General features: G+C 38.6%; 1 protein-coding gene across 1 annotated transcript in view; it reads right to left on the reverse strand.

Annotated features, from left to right (window-relative positions):
• TMC1 (transmembrane channel-like 1) overlaps positions 1–18,578 on the reverse strand; it is a 69,115-nt gene extending 50,537 nt beyond the window's left edge. The window contains 4 exon segments of the mRNA XM_010568729.1: positions 4,112–4,252; positions 9,531–9,894; positions 10,020–10,094; positions 18,539–18,578. Coding sequence (XP_010567031.1) covers positions 4,112–4,252; positions 9,531–9,894; positions 10,020–10,094; positions 18,539–18,578 — 620 coding nt within the window.
• Between the last annotated feature and the right edge of the window lie 4,586 nt (positions 18,579–23,164).

The following is a 23,164-nucleotide window of genomic DNA, read 5'->3' on the forward strand; positions in this document are numbered from 1 at the left end:
GAAACACATCTTTTTTACAATGTCATATAAGCAGACTGAAAGAAGCAGCTGATGTTAATCATCAAATCAGGATGGTTTGGGCTGGAAGGGACCTTTAAATGCCATCTAGTCCAACCCCCTTCCAATGAGCAGGGACATCTTCAACTAGATCATTTTGCTCAGAGTCCCATCCAATCTGACCTTGAATGTTTACAGGGATGGGGCATCTACAGCCTCTCTGGGCAACCTGTTCCTGTGCCTCACCACCCTCATGATAAAAAATTTCTTCCTTTTACCTACTCTGAATCTATCTTCTTTTAGTTCAGAACCATTACCATTTGTCCTATTGCTACACTCCATACTAAAAAGTTTGTCCCCATCTTTCTTATAAGCCCCCTTTAAGTATTGAAAGGCTGCAATAAGGTCTCCCCAGAGCCTTTTCTTCTCCAGGCTGAACAACCCTAACTCTCTCAGCCTTTGCTTAAGGAGAGGTGTTCCAGCCCTCTGATCATTTTTGTGTCCCTCCTCTGGACCTGCTCCAACAGGTCCATGTGTTTCCTGTGCCGAGGACTCCAGAGATGGATACAGTACTCCCGGTGGGGTTTCACCAGAGCTGAGTAGAGGAGCAGAATGATCTCCCTTGACCTGCTGGCCAGACTTCTTTTGATGCAGCCCAGGATACAGTTGGCTTTCTGGGCTGTGAGTGTACATTGCCAGCTCATGTCGTTTTTCATCCACGAGTACCCACAAATCCTTTTCTGCAGGGCTATTCTCAAGTCCTTCATCCCCCAGCCTGTATTGATACTGGGGGTTGCCCCAACCCAGGTGCAGGACCTTGCACTTGGCCTTGGTGAACCTCATGAGGTTCACACAGGCCCATTTCTCAAGCTTGTCCAGGTCCCTCTGAATGGCATCCTGTCACTCAAGCATGTCAACCGCACCACTCAGCTTGGTGTCATCTGCAAATTTGCTGAGGGTGCACTTGATCCCACTGTCTGTGTCATTGATGAAGATATTAAATAGTACTGGTCCCAATACAAACTCCTGAAAGAGACCACTCATCACTCATATCCCTACAGACATTGAGCCATTGACCACTAACTCTCTGGATATGACCATACAGCCAATTCCTTATCCACCAAATAGTCCATCCATCAAATCTATACCTCTCCAATTTAAAGAGGATGATGTTGCAGGGGACCATGGCAAAGCCTTACAAAAGTCCAGCTAGATAACATCCATAGCTCTTCCCTTGTCCACTGATGTAGTCACCCCATCATAGAAGGCCACTAGGTTGGTCAGGCAAGACTTGCCCTTGGTGAAGCCATGCTGGCTGTCTTGAATCACCTCCCTCTCTTCCATGTGTCTTAACATAGCTTCTAGAAGGATCTGTTCTCTGATCTTCCCAGGCACAGAGGTGAGGTTGACAGGGCAATAGTTCCCATGGTCCTCCTTTCTACCCTTTTTAAAAATGGGTGCAATGTTTCCCTTTTTCCAGTCACCAGGGACTTCACTTGACTGCCATGACTCTTCAAATATCGTGGAGAGTGGCTTGGCAACTACATCAGCGAATTCCCTCAGGACTCTGGGATGCATCTCATCAGTCCCATAGACTTAATGTATCTTCAGGTTCATCAGGTGGTCATGAATGTGATCTTCTCTTACAGTGGGAGGGACTTTGCTCCCGCAGTCCCTGTCTTGAGGTCCACCCACTTGAGAAGTGTGGGAAGAGAGGTTCCCAGTGAAGACTGAGGTAAAAATGTTGTTGAGTATCGCAGCCTTCTCCTTGTCACTTGTTACAAATGTGCCAGTCGTGTTCATTGGGGGTACACTTTCTTTGACCTTCCTTTTCTGCCTGACATACCTATAGAAACCCTTCTTATTATTCTTTGCATCCCTTGCCAATTTCAGCTCCAGCTGGCCCTTGGTCTTTCTAACCCCATCCCTACACATGTACGTCCCTATACTCTTCCTGGGATACCTCTCCCTGCTTCAACTACCTGCCTGTGCATTTCCCTCTTGCTCTTTAGTTTGACCAGCAGGCCTTGACTCATCCATGCCAGTCTCTTACTGTCCTTTCCTGATTTCTTACACATGGGGATCAAGAGCTTTTGCGTTCTATGGAAAGCATCCTTAGATCTTCCAGTTCTGTTCTTCTGTGTCCCTGAGTGCAATTTCCCAGGGGGTCCCATTGACTAACTCCTTGAACAGCTGGAATTTTGCTTTCCTAAAATTCAGGGTCCTGACTTTATTCTTTGCCTGTCCCATATCCCTCAGGACTACAAATTCCAGGAGTGCATGATCACTGGAGCCCAGGCTGCCTCCAATCTTGACGTCTCTGATTAGCTCACTTGCATTGGTGTCCAACAGGTCCAGTATCACATCCCCTCTGGTCCTTAGGCCTGTCCCTAAGATGTGACCTAAGAAATTATCCTCAACGCATACCAGGAGTCTCCTGGATTGCCTACAGCGCTCCATGCTACTTTTCCAGCAGTTGTCAGGGTGATTGAAGTCCCACAGCAGGATAAGAGCCTACAAGCACGATGCCTCCTGCAGCTGGAGTAAGAAGGCTTTGTGAGTACATTCCCCTTGATCAGGCAGCCCTGCTACCTCATGAGGGAAGACCCTCTTCCTCCTCCTTCAAGAGAAGAATCCCATCTAACACCAGCAGGCCTCGTGCCATGTAGACCATCCTGTTATCGAAAAATGAAAAATTCTGTCAGTGACACCAGCCATGGAGCCATGTATTGATAGGCTGAGTCTGTCTGTTTCTTCCAGTATCACTGCCCACAACTGGAAGGATAGACGAAAAAGCTACCTGTGCCCCAGATCCCCTTACCAACTGTCCCAAGGCCCAGAAGTCTCTTTTGATTGCCCTTGGACTACCTGTTGCAGCTTCACTGCCACCCACATGGAAGAGCAATAATGGGTTGTACCAGGCTAGTAAGTTTCCTAGGAACTAGAAATTGCTAGGAATGCTGGGATATAAGATTGGGTATAAAAATAGAAGCTCTGTTCAGAGTAAGAATACAACAAATTTTAACTACGTATATGGGGATTCTTCAATTATAGATTGTGCAAAATAAAGTAATTGTTATCTGATTATCTAATCTGCTCATTTATTTTTTTCTGAAATTTCCCTCACCTTCACAATGCTTCCACTTTACATCTCCTAGGTCCTCTGTTCTCTTTTACCCCCTTTCATGTCACCTTCTTTCACAACGTACCTTCCATTTCCTCTTTGCAACTGTATCCTTCCCAAAATGACCTTACCTTCTAGAAGGAAAAAATTGTAGACCTTCCACACCATATTTCATATGCTCTTTCCTACCATTATGTCTGTGTTTTCTATCCATATCAAAAACTGTCTGCAGGAGAGACCATATTTTCTCTGTTAGATGTGTCTAATGAAACATGACCATAGGTTTTGTTGGTATTTGGGCAGTACTGCAGTGAATGAGTTATTCAAAAGAGAGGAGCCTAACAATTTTGGCAAAAGAATAAAGTTCTCTGTGTTTACCCAGCTCCCTGTGCTTGGTGGAAATTTAACTCTAAATGAAAAGTTAACTTCTAGCCTTAATGAAAATGCAGTAACAGGTTGTCAGGGGCAAAATGCAGTTTTATATGTGGCATACCTAAAAATCAATGAAAATGCAAGCTCAGTTTCCAATCAGTTTGCTTTTTCATAAGTTAAAAAAAAAAAATCTTTTCTTCTTTCCAAAAAGTAAGAATAGAAAGATAAACCCTTTCTTCCCACCCTAGTAATCTTGAGGTATTCCTGAAATTGCATCATTCTTACTGAATGAGATATTAAACTTATCAATGGAAGAATTTACCAACATTAACCTAACTGATGAAAATGAAAGATTTTGCAGGGGCGTGTAATGGAAACTTAAAAAAGAAAAAGACCTGAGTTGTTCGTATTTGATTTCAGGTCTACAGAGACAAGAAAGTACTGATCTGCAATGCCATTTACTTCCACTTCCTGTGAAAACACATGCTGGGAAAGAGAGATTAGGGATGGTTTGAAGTCAATTGTGTCAGTAGGTCTAGAAATAAAGTGAAAGTTCAGAAAAACAGTGCAAAGTGCAAAGCAGGATGGCAGATATTCATTATGGAAATCAAACCATACTTCAGGACAGACAACTTCTTTTTCATCTTCCATGGCTTGTTTCGTAGCGTGGCGATTAGCTTCTTTTTTTCTTCTACTTCTTCTTTCAGCTTGGCCAATTCCTCCTCTGTAATTGGCTCCTCCTCAGAGTCAGAATCAGAGCTTCAAATAAAAGCAGGAACAAAAACCATCACCAAAACTCAGAAAGGACGGAAGTTTTCACTGAAGCACACACTTGGTGTTAATTCTTGTTAACTTTGAGACCTAGATAAATGCCTTCACTGTTGCACAGAAGGGAGGACACAGTTCACTTAGATTTGTTATTAATTTTAGTATGAAAGGCAAAGCCTGCGCAAAAAGTGCAGAGCTGCAGCTGAACCAGCACTACACCCAGAGCATCCCATGGAGAGTGGGCAGCGCTCCTGGGGAAATGTTTGACAGCTACTGATTGTTCCTGCAGGAATAACCAGCCTCCTCAGAGTCCAACCCAAACTCACAACAGACAAGTGAGAACACTATAACTGCAGTCATAAGTCACCCTACTTCAGTGTGCCACAGGAGAGAGAGAAGAGACACCACAGCCACAGCAAAGACAAGTGTAAACACCAGATGACAGCCCATCAACTGATCAAGGCAGTAACATTTCAGAGATGGGAAAGATTCAAGGTCACATCGCAGCAAGGCTGTGATGTGTCCTAGCACTGGGAGTAAGCAGATGCAATAGTAATGGCATCTCCAGATGTGTTGTGTGGTAATCTGAACTTCTTATTCATGCATCTGTTAGTAGTATCTTTGGAAAGCATTGCTGATTAAGGCAATGTCCACTTTCCTAAAACCTGCATAGATATCCTTTCCTGTGAGCGATCTTACATCTCATATAATGGCACATAGCAAATCATTAGCAACAGGTGTTACCTTTTCTTATGCCAGCAAACAGGAAAATGATAAAAAGGCAATCATTAGACTCTGACTTCCTGCCCTAAAAGGCTGACAGAGACAACTACCACTAAGTAAGCGCCTAGTAAAAGCAGTTTAATGCATTTCTATTTGTTTCTTGTTGTGTTTTCCTTTACCTTTTTTTTCCTGTTTTGAATATTTGAAAATGTACTGGAGGGGTTTTTTTAAATAGTTTTCTGGTTTGTTTTGGGAACAGTTCATTCAGGCTTTACCAGGCAAGCAGTTTTCAGACTGTTTTGCTTATAATTCACCTTTCTGAGTGTTTGATATTCGACATCTGATGTCAGAGCTGAATGATTTTTTACCTAAGCCACCTAATTCTATAGTTTCTATCTTCTGGACAACTAAAGAATTATAAACTTTTTCTTCTACCAAAACAGATAACACAGGTGTCATTAAAGATTTGTGTGACATGAAGGTCAAAGGGTTTACTTGTGTGACATAAAGGACAAAAGGTTTTATCAGTAAGGATATTTATGAAAAGTTTCAAAACAAACAAATACAATAAAAGCAAAATTCTTTTTGCAACACAGCAAAATACAAATTTCTCATTGGTCATCTACCTTTAGTTTTCATGAAATACACATCATTATAGCAAAAGCTATAGCGGATCAGTTAAAAAATTTCAGACACACAGGAGTAAGTTGGCAAAGGAAAGAAAAAAGCTCTCGTAGTTATCATGTACCCTGCTATTAAAGACTCACATGCTGTTTATTGAAAAGACTGTCACATTAGAGAGTTGAACCCATCAGTCATAATATTTCAGACTTCATGTGAAAAAAAACAATGCCACAGAAAATATAAATCTACAGAAAGGAACACAGCTACTGAACACGAGACATACTTATAGTTATTCCAGTATTGCTAAGAGCAAGGGAAGAACTACATGAAAAATTAAGTCAAATGGATGAAGGTCGAGAAAAAGATTTGTGCATACAATTTTAAGGCATTGTAATGCAAAATGAGCCAAGTCTTTAAGAAGAACAGAAGGATTAAAGGAGTCTGGTTTTGAGAGTGCTTTAAATCTGTAGCTGTTACAATCAGCTGGTTTGCATTTTACAAAGCGGACAGCAACATGCCCAATATTGATGATTTCTTTTGACAGAAGATTGCTGCATTATGCAAAATTGAAATATGCAGTTTTATGAGATCGTAGTGAGAGTGGTGGGAAATATGAATGGTAAGTGCTAATGCAGTGACCTTACTGAGGAAAGGAAGCTGAGCAGAACACAAGAGGTAAAGTAGGGATAATGTTGGCTCTGGTGCCCATTGCCCACTACTGCTTTGTCTTTGCAAACACATCTCATCTTTCATTTTTCACTTTCCTTTGGAACCAGGAAAACAATAAAAATTCCAAATTTCTAAGCACCTTTAAGAAATCAGTATTTTCAAGAGTGTTTACACTACACAGTCAAACTTCACGCAATTACAGCAGATTTTTCCTTTAGCTCAAGTGGTTGAACACTATGAGATTTAAGCCAGGAAATCAGTATTCCATCTTCTGCAACTGAAAGTCTTAGCCTTTCATGAAAGGTTGCAATTCCTACAGTTGAAGGCCAGAAGGGTTCACTGTGACTTTCAGACTAACACAGAGCACAAAGCATCACTAAATAATTTCACATCAAGCCCCCACCTTCTCTGGCTCCGGTTCAATGCACACAATGCATCTTTTCCTACGTCGGTAGAGCTTTTGAAATCAATGATGCTTCCTTAAATCACACACATAATGAACTTGCTCATAATATTCATCTGTGTTTTGGTTTTATGCCCATATTGTACATCTGTGTTTTGATGTTAGTTTAATCTCCTCTTTATGGATGTAATCTACTTTTCTCACAATTTTTGTAAAAGCTATTTTATAAAGGTAAAAATAAGATGAAAATGTTTTCTTGGAGATTGGATGTTTTCAGCGAAAAGACTGGTAGGACTTTAAGAGTTTACAGTGATGAGTGAATAAATTTGACTATATTTCTTCCTAGTTTTTTGTGAAAATTCTATTGTTTATTGATAATCCCCGTAACATCCCCTGGCAGTTAGTGCTCTTCAGCAATCTTCCTGCTAGCAAAAAGATGCAGTGTCTGTACTGCCTTAATCTTCCATGTACCCATGGACTTTTGCATAAGCTTTATACTCTTCAGTAATCCTACTAAAAATCAGTTGATTTGCTCACATGTAGAGCTATACAGTAAAAACAGAAAGTGCATAGGCTAGGCAGAATATAAGATTCCTTCTCTGAGGATTTGTAGCTCAAGTGACTGCACACAGTTTCTGCCTAAGAACAGAAGATTTAAAACTCACCCAGAAATAGCTCCTTTCACCATGGAATTATCCTGTGAAACCCACTACCACCAATTAGCAGAGATCAAAATAATCAGGTTAAAAAAAAAAAAAAAAGGATCAACACATAGTTCATCTAGGATTCCTTTATGCCCATTATGTAGAATAACTAGGGCATAAAGATGTTGTCCTGATTTAGGTGAAAAGTAGAGGGGAGGAAGAGGGTAACAGCAGCAGATTCTACTGACTTGTACTGTGACCTAGCTAGAAAGGCAAGTGTTTGTACTGTTTAGCAAAATCCACAATGACAGCAGCAAATACAGTATTATCTCTCTGTGAAATAATATCACATTTAATTTTACTTTTCTTTTTGTTACAGGTTTTTTGTTGTTTTTTTTTTCTCAACTTATTTTACTCCTTTCATGCTTTTTCATGCTGAAATGTCTTGGCAATTAAAAAACTACATCAGTAAGATGTACATTTAAACAGTACATAGCATTTGTTGTGGTAGGTCTTAATAGATGTGCTAGGGAGGCTGTATTTCTATGCTGCCACCCTTCTCTGCTGTCCTGAAGATTTGCAAATCCTTTATCTGAATCACAGCTGAACTGGTCATCAGCCTGTTTTCCTTTATTCTTACATTATTTTTGTTTTTCTTTTAAAAATCTTTTAAAATATTCTTATATTTATTACTTTGTAATCTTGTCAGATGGTCCCCTAAAAGTCTAAAAATATAATGATCTTGAGGTATCTTCCAAAACATCCTCAGTTTTTCCTCAACTGTTATGCTTACCACCTCCAGAACAAAGTCTTGATCCAGGTAGCAATTTCCAATTATTTAGCCCAAATGTATGTATTTTAATATTAAGAACTTTGAAAGACAATGAAAAATATTGTGCCCTCATTCAATTTTATATTTTCAGTGATTTTTTTTAAATAATGCTCAATAAATGTTTACAGTGGAAGACAATTATAAGCAAAGGAACATGGATTCACACATTTAGGGCTGTTGCTATATGCATACAGAAATTGCACAGAGGGGTATAATTGGCACGTCCGTGAAGACCCAGCATGAAGAAAGATTTTAGGCACTCCTGTAGGGAAGGGAAATGAAGTAGAGGTATATTGAAATGGGATCATGAACAACCTAATGCAACAGCACTTCCCACTGTATTTTTTTCTTTTCTTTGACTCCTGCTGTGCTCTCCAGTGATGCCTTTGGGAACACAAACAGCTGTAACAAGTGCTGAATGGGGAAAGGGGAATCTCTCTCCCTCTCCACTGAGATAAACATGCCTAGCTGCATTTGCTCCATTATACACCATTCCCAGGGGTTGTTTCCTTTCAATAGCACAAGCAGGGACAGGGGGCAAGAGAAGGCCAGGGTGGCAGAAAAATACAAAATAATTTGCTGAAGTGCTCCAGAGCCAGTGTCAGTGAGGTCTTCCAAAGACCCCAGGTTGCATTAAATGCTTTGGGAAACTGAACGGTAATATTTCAGGGGGAGTGAGTAGGAGACAGACTGGAAAATCACATGTCAGTCCTTGGTTCTGGGTTCTTGAAATTTTGGCACTGTTCTTTTACAAAAAGCTGGCTCGAACCTGATTGGGAAAAAAAGAACTTGATCTTGTGAAAAGTGTCAAGATTTTAGTTCTGGACTGGAAATAAAACTAGGCCTTGGGGTTTTGGAGGATTACCAGCTTAGGGTTTGTGAGATTTTAGTTTTGGGGAAAGGAAAAAGCAGGAGAGATCTTACATGCTATAACCTCTCTGTGTCATTTGCTCCCCTCCTCTGTCACTTTCACTCCCTTTCTCCAGAGAACAGCTCATAAACTTAGGGTATTTAACTACAATAAGGGTGAGCCTGGCTTGAGCTCCCATTCCACCAGACCAGCTTTAACCTGATCCTCAGGGTACCAGCAGTCCCAGAAGGGCCTGGCTGGTCATTTCCCGAGGTCCCACCCTGGACCTGTGACAAACCCCTGACTTCATTCCACTGAAGTGGATATGGCTTTGTGGAAAGTTTCCATTTCACTCAGCCAGCATTTCCTCACTGCAGGAAAAAAATAAAATCTGCCCAGCTCTATTTGGGCTGTAATGAGTAAGGGAGTCATACTGATTGTTGGTATTTCACAGCTATAAATGAAAGCAGGTTTTATGTAAGATAACTATGGGTTTATATTTAAAAAATAATTTACTGAATTACCCAGATCCTGATTTCTTTTTGTCTTTTTTCTTCTTGTTGGCCTTCTCTTTTTTCCCTTTCTTATCAGGCTTTTTGTCCTGTTTCTTCTCATTTTTGCCTTTACCACTTTTACCTTCTTTCTCATCTTCTTCTTCATCTCCTTCCTTGGATTTCTGATTTGCCTCATTCTTCCTGGCTTTTGTAGGGTCCCCATCAGAATCACTGCCCTCCTTTCCAGCTGCTCGTCCCCGTCCTCTACGGTTTCTGTGCCTGCGATGCCCAGCTCTCCTTGTCCCATCTTCGTCATCCTCATCCTCCTCACCACCAGGCCTGGCTCTCCCTCTTGCATGTCCCCTTCTGGTTCTGGGTGTTGCTCTCTTCCCCGCTTTATCAGTGATGGAGAAAAGCAGACACATGAGAGAAGGAAGTATGTCAGATGGAGAAACTTCCTCCTCCTTTATTCATACAGATAATCAGAAAACATCTGAGTGTGGCCTCAAAGTAATCCACACTACTTACCTGTTCCTTTGACATTTTCTTCATTCTCAGCTGCACTGCCTTCTTCATTGTCAACATCACTACCATCTGTGGAGTGAAAACAAACGCCAGTGCATGTGAAGTGTGGATCAGTCATTAGGAATGCAGGGGTTTCAAGAAATTCTTGGCAGTTACTGTATTGTACTCTCTTACGCCATTTCACAAACCCAGCTTTTTGGAAGAGAGCAAATAGTTTCCAAGAAATAAGTTGGAGACAATAAAAATAGTTACACTTTCCTTCAGCACTCAAATAAGTAAGCCCCAAAGTGATGCCATGAAGAACTCCCTCTTATGGAAGAAATATGTAGGATAGGAAGACCCTGAAAAAGAAACACAATAGCAATATCCTACAATTTGGGGAAAAGAACAAGGAACATGAAAATGCTTCTCAGGCAATTCTCAGAGATTTTCTTAAACATGAAGGATAAGCACTGACTGAGATTAAAGAATATTAAAAGAATCATTTTCTGATTGCCTGACTGGAGGGCATGAAGCTTCATAGCTGCAGCATGGCTGAAGAGCACATTCCCAGAAGAAAGAGGAGACTTACTCTCAGTTCCAGCAACAAAATCTCCAAGCACAGTGACAAAAGTTGACCCAGCTTATTCATATGCTGTACCACAGTCCTTTTCTATGATAAAAACATTGGAGACTCTAGAGAGAGATCCTATTTACAGAAGCAAGTAGTGTTTCTGTTCAGAAACATCTGGTTTGGGGTAGATCTCTTGCTTAAGTTTTTCAGTCTCAATAAGTTCAATAAGAGATGCTGTCTGTACTACCCATCAATAACCAGGAAAGTATCCAATTTATTTGCCTGGTACATTTTGAAACTGGGGTCATGCATATATAGAGAAGAAAGAAAAATACTTTAATATGCATTATATCCATAATAATATTTAATTAATATGCTCTCTGCAAATATTGGTATGAACATAGTACTTAACAGGTCACTCCTGAAACTGCTAGTGGTATTCACCAGCAATGTTTCTTCAGAAGCAATCCAACTAATACCTGAGAAGCCAGCAGCTAATAGGTTCTCCTAAGGTATCTTTGAGCTCATCCATGTAGGACAGCACTTGAAGCACATCAGTGAAATATATAAAAATACATGGTAGTAGGAGATTTAGGAGAAGACTCAGAAATATTACCATGAATAGAAATAGGCAGCTATCATTCCACTCCTATATATCATGTATGTTCCAGATGTATGTTGTCTAATTTCCCCTCTGTACAGACAGGACAGGTGACATGTAATGATACCTGTATTTGTATTTTTCAGGTGAGAAGATATCTTCCTTCTTCACTCATGGGTGATACTGTTGAAATTTTTTTTTTATTTTTTCTCCATCCATTCCCTAGTTCCCTAGTTGCTGTTATAAATTTTATTAAGCCACTAGTGATTATCAAAAATTTATACACAAATTTATTTATCTAGGGACTGCTGTAGCTAACTATCAGGCACAACTTCTTAGCTTTACCTAGTATCAAAGAAAAGCAGTAAAATATGTAAGGCTGCAAACAAGAAGGAATCTAGGGTCTTGTTTCACTGTGTCCAATAATGGACAGAGGGTTATTACGCAGAATTTGACAGGCGTTTTAAAACTTGGATATATGTAGAGAGTCTAAGTTCCCTCCACAAAACACTTAATTGTAATTACATTTTCTAACATTTCCTCAGCATCTGCACAATAATTTTTTAAGGCTATGCAAAAATATTAACATTCAATATCACCAGTGGAATGGGAAAATAGGTGTTCCTTTGTTCTGTCTGGACATATGCCTTCTGCTACTGACAGTAACAGGATCTCCATTTGACAAAGATCATTACATTGCTATTGAAAGCTTGCAGAGATGAAGACAGACACTTCTAAAGAGATACTTTGCATGCAACGATAGGTCACGGTCTTTTACTGCAACTAATGCTTTTGCTGATCTCCTCCAGTCAGACAGAAATTCCCAGGAAAGCACTTTAATGGTATAAGATTGACCTCACTACAGATTCTGATGATCCCATACAACAAACAAACAGCTGGAAGTTTATCATATATACTGAAATATGTATTAGCAGTGAAAGTGTATCATGCTCAAGTTCGTATCATACTGACATAATAGTGAAAGTGACAATGGACTAATACAGAGGCTTAAGCAGGGTAAAAGGTAGCTGTTGGGGTTTAATTAATTTTAATAGCATAAAGCTAACAAATGCACTATTCTGAATCCAACATTTCAGGTAAAATAAAGTGTTAAAATAATTAATAGATTTCAGGCTGCTTGAAGAAATTACTGGGAACACTATTAGAAGGGAGTGTATCTGAATAGTGACTCCTGTGTGTTTATATCTTTTTTTCACCTAAATGCTCAGGCATGCGAGTGGTAACAGTTTTTAAAGAAATTAAGAAAAAGAATAAAATCAAACAGAAGTATATATTGCCACAAAACAAGTCTAGAAAACATGATCAGTGATTACATGGAATCATGCAGCTAGAAAAGTAGTGAGTACTCCAGACATACCTAACAATCACAAGTGCAGCTTCAAAAGCTATTTCTGCAAAAATTTAAAATTATAGCTCCAAACTGAACTTCACAACATTCCTGCCTCCACAGCCCCATGGTCATATAGAGATGAAACGTGTTCATATGAAAAATGTTAGAGGTTTGTCCTTCTCATTCTGGTGTATCCACAGAATAAGAGATCTCTCCCAGGTCTTGGGGTATGATGCAGAAAGCATTGTACTAGAATTGATTTTTAAAAGAAGCTGGAAGCCAAGGAGGACTCTCTGACCCTCCAGTTTCCTTGCTCTCTTCTTTATGTCATGAGCTGTGTCACTAGCATAAAATCTGAAGCTCAGGGTACAACTAAAAGTTATTCACTTGAGTCAGCTGTGATAGCAGTTGGTGCTGTTTAGGAGCAATAAAATCACTGAGGAGGGGGGATGAAAGAGCTTTACCACCCCTGAGGTCTGTCCTGAACAGCATATATGCATGCACTCATGTAAGCTACGTAGCCACCCCAAACCGCACCCACATTACAGCTATCCCTGGAGACTTGTAATTCAGACAAGCTGTTGCATCGTCTTTTTGTGTTTGGGGTTTTTGAACATATCATTAAAAGACCAGTGTTGACGGTTGGGTATTTGAGCAATAAGAGAGATAAATAATCATTACTGTGCTTAACATTATTATTACTAGAAAGCTATTTCAGGTCATTAATTCTGTAATACTTTTCAAAGAAGAAAGCAAGAGGCTAGGCAGCTCATAACTCAGCACTTCATGTACTTGTGGCAAACCATGTCTTACTGAATTATTGGAGAAAGCTTTCAATGATAAACAAATTACATTTTATGGTGACACTAAATCTAAATGTAGTTTAGCACTACATTTAAATGTTCTTCTATAAACCACAACATAGAGAAACTACTAGTAGAGTACATTCCACAGGCACTGTATTATCATCCTACAGGAAAACTGAAGAGCATTTCTGATGCCCTGGTTTGTTAATATAAAAATGTATAGTCTTTGATGCAGGAACAAAATCATCAGTATGTGGGATCCTTTTAGGTAGATATACTTGTCCCTGCTTTTGTAAACAGATCTTTGTGTGATCCCACTTATCAAAAGTTTAGTGAATCCTCCACTAAAATCAACTATATCTTACTAAAGCACTATCTAGAATTACTCATTGTTCCAGAAAAGGGTTGATAGGACCTCATTTCTTCACAGTATTAATATTCATAGGGCTGATATCAGATTATTAGGCTTTGAGTCAGCTAACTTGAGTTTATGTGACCCAGAGCAAATGATTGCTCAGCTGTTACACCTTCCAGGATAAATCATCCTGCCCTAATGACATATACATCATTAGGTATATTTGGAGCTATAGTCCATAACTCCTTATGCTCTTGGAAATCCAATCACTTTCTGGGTTTTTTTTTCCCCAGAGCAGTTTAAGGGAAACTTTCTCATCTTTCTAGACTAAGGGCAAGGAAAGTGTAATCTGAGTAAGCTATCATTTTACCTGAAGTCTTATTTATGTTTTAGACTATAGCCACAAATGAGCCAACAAGACTAAAGGAGGACATCTTGAATATGGGCTCAGACTAACTTGCAAGTCAGAGACTGCAGTGAAGGCAGAGTTCAAAATGTTGACTTGTTGCCTGGTGAGGAAATTAAGGACAGAAAAAAATGTATAAAACCATAGGAGTCTTTGCTGTATGGGATGGCCATTTAGCAGATTATGGATGCTGTTGTATCCTTACATTATTTTCCCAAGTTGTTTGTACCCCACTTATCAGAGGGTACTACTCAGGTTTCATGTTTTGGATTTTTTTTCTAAATTTATTTTATACTGACATAATTTCCTTGATTTTTCACTGAGAGGGATAATGATTCTTGGAACTACACCATAAAATATGGCCCACTGTGTAGTATTACTGCTCATATTACTATTACATTAAACTGACGGCTGCTAAGCAATTCTGCGTGCCGGTGCCATAAAAAATTTCAGTGGTATGCAAAGTAATTTGTAATTCAAAAAATGCTATCAGACTTTTTGTATATGTTACAAAATAAATTTTTACTTTGTTAATTCGTTATCAAGCCAATTAAATGGATCATATGCAGATAGAGCCCTGCAAGCAATTATTGTGTCTTCCTCTGGACTGGACCGTGCTGGGATTTTTTCAGTGCTGGAAAGTCATCAGGCTAAATAGCTAATAAACTGGGTGCTGAACATGTAGAACTGTCAGCAATGCAAGATCATATTAGACAACAAATGCATATGAAGTACTAGTCAAAAAGAAAGGAAGAGTTGTATAATATTAAATTCTAGATATTTACATATGTTTCCATATTATTCTTTCTGATCATGTAAATATGAGAGTGTCTCACAACACTTCTGTGAGGAAAAATATCGCTAGAAGTAACAGCTGTGAAACACACCAGAAATAATATACCAAGGTCTCACAGAAAGTCTATGGCAAGAGTGAATTGGTGCAGACTTCAACATCCAAGATTTGAGACCTTAACACTATAGACCCCATCCGCTTAGCGTATGAGGGGAAACCATACCTTGGGAAAAACAGCTTGGCCGACCTTGGGCACAGGAGAATGGGACTTGAAACACAGAAATTACAAATAAAAATTACCTTTATACAACAACTGCCACACTTAGTATTTGAGACCATGTTTGATTTTTCTTTCATGTTTTTCCCAGTTAGTGTCACAATTTTTTCTTCCAATGGACTAAAATTAAAATCACAATGCTCAGAAAATATCCTGTCCAGCAATAGCTATGAATTTGTGAAGTAAAATAATAATTCCTATTCAGTTACAGTCACACTAGCAAATATACTGCTTATTTTTCTGCACCTGAACTGGTAAGGTTGTAAATACTAAAGTAGGCAGAACATTTATACTACAATGTCATAAAGCCACTAGTGTCTTGGAAGGCTTATTAGTCTTAATGTACATGCTGTGGCCTGCAGACTTCTACACCCATAGAGTTTCCAGAAGTTGCCTGAAGGGCAATAAGGTTTCCCTCTCTGCAGATTGCCAATAAAGACAATTTGCCCAACTAATTGTAGCCCACTCAACAACTAAAAATTACAGATGGGACCACAGGGAACAAATGGAATCCATTCAATTCACATCCATAAATTGCTCATTTGTTTTCCACGGGTAAGGAAAAATTACAAATGTTCTACTAAAACAACAGAGACTGAGGTCACATAGATCAAGTTGGCATTGTGGCTGGCATTGGGCATATCATCTGATTACATTCTCCTCTTTCCATTTTCTTCCTGGGCTGTACTTACACACCATGAAGTTTGAGTGTTGTCTCTCAGTTTGTGGGTCAGGACTTCTCTTAGGCAAAGTTTCCCTTCAGGGATAACTAAGTTTATTGCACAATTTCAGTACAAGAATTTTAGGCCAAATCTGATTTTGCTATTATAAAATCTTCAGAAGGTAGAGGAGGAAGATAATTCAGTGAGAAAGCCCTTAGTATTTCATCCCCTTCAGAAAGGCATGGATAAAAGTTTCCAGGCCACCATGTCTTACACTATCTCTGTGGATACACCCACATTTCCCTACCTATGCCAGACAAAGACCTAACTACGTAGTGCTTTGTCCTACGCAAGACTAGAGATCTGACAAGCTTGCAGGACCTGGTGGTTACTGTAATAAAGCAATCAGGAGAAGTCACATTTACTTTGTGTCTTCATCATACAGTTGGCTTGATGGTGGGCAGTTTTTTATTTTCATCCAGTCTTTACTGCAAGAATTAGAATCAGAATATTAAGTGTCCAATGCATTCTAGGAAGTGTGAGACTGCAGTAAATCATACCAATCTGACCTTTTCAGGTTCTGAAATGTGATTTACTTAGCTTATTTTTATTCATTCATATTACAGTTAACATGGGAAGAACACATTTTAATATGGAGAAAGCAGTTTATGTTCAAGTTACAAAAGTAGCATTCTTAGTGGATCTGAAGTCAACTGTATTTTTTACTACTTTGTGAGAAGACAGCTCTTTTAAGGTTGATACCTAGAGCTGAGCAGCTCACCACATATTCTCTTTATTATTTTTAGATGATAATAGGCACTTTCCGTCTGATCTCTTTTAAACATCCACTCTGAAGGTTTGTGCCCTAAGTCTTCTTTTCCTATATGAGAAGCCTAGAACAATGAATCCACATTCATGAACTTAGCTTAATTAACCATACATGTCCTACTATCACAGATTTTGCAGAAGACATGCTATGAAACAAGAAGAATGGCCAAACCAGGGCTTCCCTAGAGCTAAAGATATCAAAAAGCAAAAATGTATGGCCCTAGATTGCATTTTTGCAACTGTTGGGGTCATCCATTCTTTGCAAGAATATTCCTCAGGACTGTCAGCAATGGTGAAGCAAAACCTCCTGTAAAGAAATTGCAACCAGATTAGTGCCTGAGCTCTGTGCTAACTAACTCCAGCCCTTGGAACATTTTAAGTCAAAAGTCGACTGAGAACCACATTCTGAAAGTATCTCATAGTTACTTGAAGTGGAGCTCCAGCTTTTTAAGTCTTCTTAAATCTAGATGGAGTCTTGAATTTACTCACAAGATCTCATCTCCAAATATACGGATAACTGTCATTAAGGTAGTTAGATTTTATTATAAATTACATACATGATAAATTTTCATGCAAAATGTGTCAGAGTGATCATGTTTCTGCAACCTAAAGATCTCAGCCTTCTCCAGTTATAAAGATGTGTGTGTTTTGTTCACCATGGGAATGCTAACCTCTGTACTTTGAATGAATAATAAAGGAACTGGATAAGAAGGTAAGTTAATTTAGTCAGATATGTGCAAGCAGAAGGCAGACATTTAGGATAAACTTAGAACTTTGATATTCTAAGAATTTTTTTATTAGAAATTATTATAAAAATATGTATGTTCTATATTCATGGTCATTTTTTTTTATTCAGATAAAAATTCTGCTGAAGTTGTTAAGTATTTTGCCTATGCTACATTAAATTCTGTGCTTCGCTCATGTTAAAATGAACTCCATTAACATGTACTGCTTAAAAATTAAATTGGTCAATAAAGGGACTTGTAGAAAACACTGGCAGAAAAAAAACAATGAAGATGCTCAGACAAAAAAAGGAAAGAAAACAGGATGGACTCTTAAAATGAACTGCTTGTTATATTCTGCCAAAATGCTAAGCAGTCCTTTCTGATGTTTTCTATGGAAGCAGAACCCATTTTATTACTATGGCACATTACAAGTGTGAATTAAAAATACAGAAAGTACTTTTTAGTAGTACCAGCCCTGGTACTTAGAAAGACCTAATGAATTCATTCAGAAACCAGCCTAGAATAAGGTCCCTTGCAATTTTCCTCCTTGCTGAAGGTACGAAATGTCATGTCTGTTCTGTACAAAAAAGATCCATATTTTGGAAAGTGTAGTATTGTCCATGAGAACTGAAAGTACTTCCTATATCAAAGAGTTGCCTTGCATTTTGCCAGAGTAATCCATTAGGCATTACCAGCCTACAAAAACTTTTTTTACATCCAGAACAGTGCAGTATCAGTATAGAAATATTGTTAATCTTATTATGAAGAATGTTTGACATTTCACACCAAATATTCAAAGCAATAAGTAAAGGAGGCATTGCCTTTATGCAATTTACAGAAGCCACAAAACAGCCTTGTTTTCTCAATCTTCCCTTTAAACTACATATAAATGCAAGACAAGTAACCGGGCTGTGGTTGCACTCTTTTGATTTACCAACCAGTGGAAAGCCGCACTGCCATGCTACAACTAGCCAACTTACACAGCAAAGCTGCTTTCAAAAGCCAAGTAAAATAAATTTCTGAACAAAAGGTAATGAATTGTGACAAAGAAGATTTTGTATTAGAAAGAACAAGAAGAAAACAAAACTTGCACACTGTTGAGCTACATGCAGAAAATGAATATATGCTTAAGATGCATAATTGTAGTTGTAATTACCATTTCCTTCAATGGTGGTTGGCTTTTCATGTTTAGGCATCGTGGCTATTTCACAGGGCTGCTCCAGCTGTTACCTATATAAGAGATCTTCTGAAGGTTGAATGGTTCAAGATGAAGTGTACCACATCAACCGTCCTGTCTGTCACTAAATGGATGGCGCTGGTGAAGTTTCACTGACTGAAATATAAGAAGATACTAATTTCCTAAGTGATTAATCTTTCATGAATGTTTAGTTTACTATTTAGGGTTGGCATGCTAGGGTCAAAAGAATGGAAGAAGTTGTTCACCTTCTTTATTATTATTACTGAAAAAAGACAAACTTCCCTGCAGTGTACTTACGACTAATACTGTTTAAATGCCTAAGTGCCTTACTGAGCAAGGATGTTGCACATTGTCCACACAGGCATGCTCTGATGCTGCATACAGGTCTACACTTCAGCATGTGGAGGAAGTTACATGGATTTTTTTTTTTTTTTTTTTCTCACGAAAGACAGCTTTTACCTTAGACGTATTTGACTTGCATAGCTGTAGCAGCCTCACACTGATTTAAAACATCTTAACAAAAGGAGCAAGATGCTGATATATCTGCTGGTTTAGATTTGCATCTTCCTGCAGATCTGTTAAGACCCCTTGCTTCTGCCTTCATGCAGATATTACATTTTAAGTTTACCAGCTCTATCCTGATTCACCTTGTATCTGCAACACCAGACAAGCTTAATAGTGAAACAAAACAAAAATTTAATTAATAAAACGGATCAGGTTTGGAAGTAAAAGATTTGAAACCACTTGTTACAAATAAAACAACATAAAATGCAATTCTTGATCTGTATTTAACTACAGAATTCCTTCACAGCATCCCCAGTATTCCTCATCTGGAATTCTTTCAGTGGGACCCAGCTTGAAAAAAGGGGTAAGCACATGCAGAATACCCCACATTCTCAGATGCTCCTGAGTGGTTTTTGGATCCTCTTACTCACATGACTACAAAAGCCGTTCAGGGTTTTTTTGGAGCTGTCATTGAGATGTCTGAGGGAAGCTTATCTGGAAGTTTATCCAGTGATGCTGGCAACCTTACCTTTTCATTTTCAAATTTTAGCATCAGTGGGTTTTTTGGAAATGCTGAAGATGTTTGTGGAGGTTGTTTGCACTGACTTGAAATTCAGTTTACAGACAAGACACATCCAGCTGTTTAATCCTATTTCTGTTAGAACATTAACATCTTATGTTTCAAATATTCCCAAAGAGATTAAGTCTACATGTACAATTATAAGAGGCCCTATGCCTTTGTCTATAAAGCATGTTTTCTGAACTACTGTTATTTACTTTACTGCATTCTCACATTAGTCATTATATAATATCATCATTCCTCTGCATTTATATACTTGGAAAGACTTCTAATGCAAAAAAGAAGTGCAAGAAAACACTCAATCTCTGAAAATCCATAGTTAGACCATGTGTAATAAGCCTTGGTTTAAAGAACTCAGAAAAAGAATAATCATGGTCTAAAAATTCAGTTGGTAGACTTCTGTACTCCTTTAAAAAAAGAAAGAACAACTCGGGAGGAAAGATGAGCATGGCATTCAAGTTAATGATTCTGCAAGTACTTGCAAAAAGCAGCAGTGAAAGAATTGTAACGAGATGTTTCACAATTGCTGTGAAATCAGGACCATAGCCTTGACGGAACTGTGTAAGACTTCATCAGAAATTTAAGTTAATAATATTTCATTTTTATTTATTAGCCACATTGGAAAATATTTCACTGGATATATAAAAAGGCAAGGCACATACATTGAGGGCTGATTTATTAATCTTACCAATGAAGATGACATTACATTAATATCAAAGATGCAAAGGCAGAATTCAAAAAGATAGATAAATAAAAGAATTAAGTTCTTATTCACAGTCTGAATGTGGTCTCTGGGTGAACATTTGCTATGATATAGGTGAATTGCACACTCCTTTTTATTTGTTTCTCAAATTTTATTTGTTACTCAAGTTTTATTTGTTTCTCCTGACTGGGTCAGGATGGGACTTTGAGCAATCTGGTCTGTGGAAGGTGTCCCTGCCCATGGCAGGGGGGTTGGAAGTACATGATCTTTAAGGTCCTTTCCAACACAAAGCATTCTATGATTCTATGAGTTTGTGACTCACACAGTGATCAGATTTAGTTAAATACTTTTACCACAGTGCAAGTTTTTACTGTAGACAAGCCAGATCCAGTCTGGTTTGTGGTTTACTTTTGTGGCTGCAGGACTTAACTGTCTCCATGAGGTCCACCACTTGCTGCCCTCATCAGTGTACCATTAAGATTGCCCATGGGGCTGCCCCTTAAAATGGGTCATTAATCAAAGCAAATAATAATTTTCTTAAGTCAGCTTAGTGCAGTGATCCCATCCACAGCACGGTTCCACAAATGAATGTATTAGCACAGAAGGGGGAGTCAAATTGTGACATGATGTGGGAAAGGGCAGCCAGGGTCAGGAGGCAGAAAGAGGGTGCAAACCTTTGAAGACAGACTTCCCACTGGAGATAATATAGCGCCGGGCTACATCGTCTATTTCTTAAACATTAAAAATTTGGAGACCAAATACTACGCAGAGATTGAGGACAAACTGTACCAATTTAACTTCATAGCATCCTACTGCTTCTCTAGTACAAATATAAAGGACTGCATGGAGAGCATGGACAGTCTTCATTTACACAAGGTTCTCTTTACAGCACACCAGTCTTGCAAAAAAAATGTCTTTAATTTTATTTAGCTTTGTTTAATAGCAATAAAATCTGAACAACACAGAGTGGTTTTAATATATAATAAATTATGAAAATTACCCTGGTGCAGACAGGTTCAGAGAACTGGGCTCATTCCTAAAAGAGTTTATTGAACACTACAAAAATTTCTGTTGTTACCAAACATGCCACATTTTTGTTTCTTCCTTCAAATGTGTACCTCCTTGTCAGAGACACTTACTAGATATTCAAAGTCCTGAAGCATGCTTGGTACACAAAAGATAAGGATGGAAATACACAATTATCCCTTTACCACAGCTGAAACTCATGGGAAAACGTGTAATGAAGGAAAAATGGAAAGTATTGGTCCACATACCTTCCTCATACCGCTAAACTGATAACTTACTTGATAGCCATCTGCCAACCGGATAAATCCATCCAAGGGAAATAAAGATGACACCAAAGAATGATGACATAACTATGTTTGGTACAAACATTAGTGCCTCAGTAAATCTGCAAGCATCAATTTTGCTTTTAATCAGCATTTAAGTTACAGTGCCACAACCTATTCACAAAGAAATAACCGCTGTAATTTCTTTCCTGCTACTTCTGCATATCAGCTGTGAACTCCTTCTACCACAATGAAATGCCCTGAATGTTGATTTTTCCACGTTTCAAGGTGCATTTTCCCTGTTTCTAAACATACTGCAAAACTTAAGGCAATAAATTATTTTCTGTCAGACTTTGTTGCTAAAGGTGACTCTTTTCACAAGGGGATTTTAAAATGCCATTTTGTTTTGAGCACACAAAATGTATATTCTGCCCTGCTGAAGGACATCATAAAATCAAGCAGTTCTGGAAGTAGATACAAAAACAAGCTGAAGTCATGGCGCTGCAGCTGTGCTAGTGAAAATGCCTTTTTCTATGTAATGTAATACTTATATTGATCTTTCCCTAACCTGCTGCATTTAAATAAGTCAGATGAGCCTGAACAGCATTAACTGGAAAGTCTGTGCCTACCACCCTCATTATCCCACATCTTTTCACAGCTGAGTGGATCATTATGCCAATCATGTCTGGGAGCAGCAGGAGGCTGGACCAGGAGGGGCCGAGGCAGGACTGGGGTCAAAACCTCCCCGAGGGGCACCATCCCACAGCAGTGCAAGCAGAGCAGGGTGGTTACACTGGCACTGGGGGGACCCAGGCGAAGATAGGAAATAAGTCAGATGACAAATCAGATTGATTAATTTCATGCACAAAATTTTCAAAAGTTGATTTGCAATCCTTTTCAAATATTAACTCCCAAGTCAACACGTTCTGCAACACCGATTACAGAATGCCGTGTAACAGAAACACAAGTATCTCTGCTCTGATGCCACTTTGGTATTCACAGAGAAAACAGCTACAGCTGAAATCTACTTGCAGACAAAACCTTATTTGGGTAGAGGTCTCTGAGCAGCTCATGAAAAGGAAATCTAACAGCTAAGTCAAAAAACTACACGAAATTCCAACAGACTTCTGCAATTATTATTTATGAAGCTATTTGTAGCTTTTCTGATATTTCTGAAATATTGTATTTGAAGTTTCTCTGAAAAACTGGAAGTTAAGCTAAAAGTACAGCAGGATGTATTTTTCATTATACTTGGGTGCTTTACACTCTCCTGGTAGGCCTGATCACTAGGTTCAGAGGAAAAACATCAGAAGTCCCATGTAGAAGTAACTTTTTTACATTTCCTAGTCCATTTATGTGGATCACAAGAAATTAAGGTAATATATATGATTTAGAGGTACTTATCCAAATTGCTCTTGATCACTGAATCTATCCTGCTCCATCTTTAAACAGAATGTTTTATTAAAAGCTCAAAACCAGCTTTAAATTCCTAATATTCATTCAAATTC

The sequence above is a fragment of the Haliaeetus leucocephalus genome, unplaced genomic scaffold, assembly GCF_000737465.1.
Source record: "Haliaeetus leucocephalus isolate CR32 unplaced genomic scaffold, Haliaeetus_leucocephalus-4.0 Scaffold251, whole genome shotgun sequence".
NCBI lineage: Eukaryota > Metazoa > Chordata > Aves > Accipitriformes > Accipitridae > Haliaeetus > Haliaeetus leucocephalus.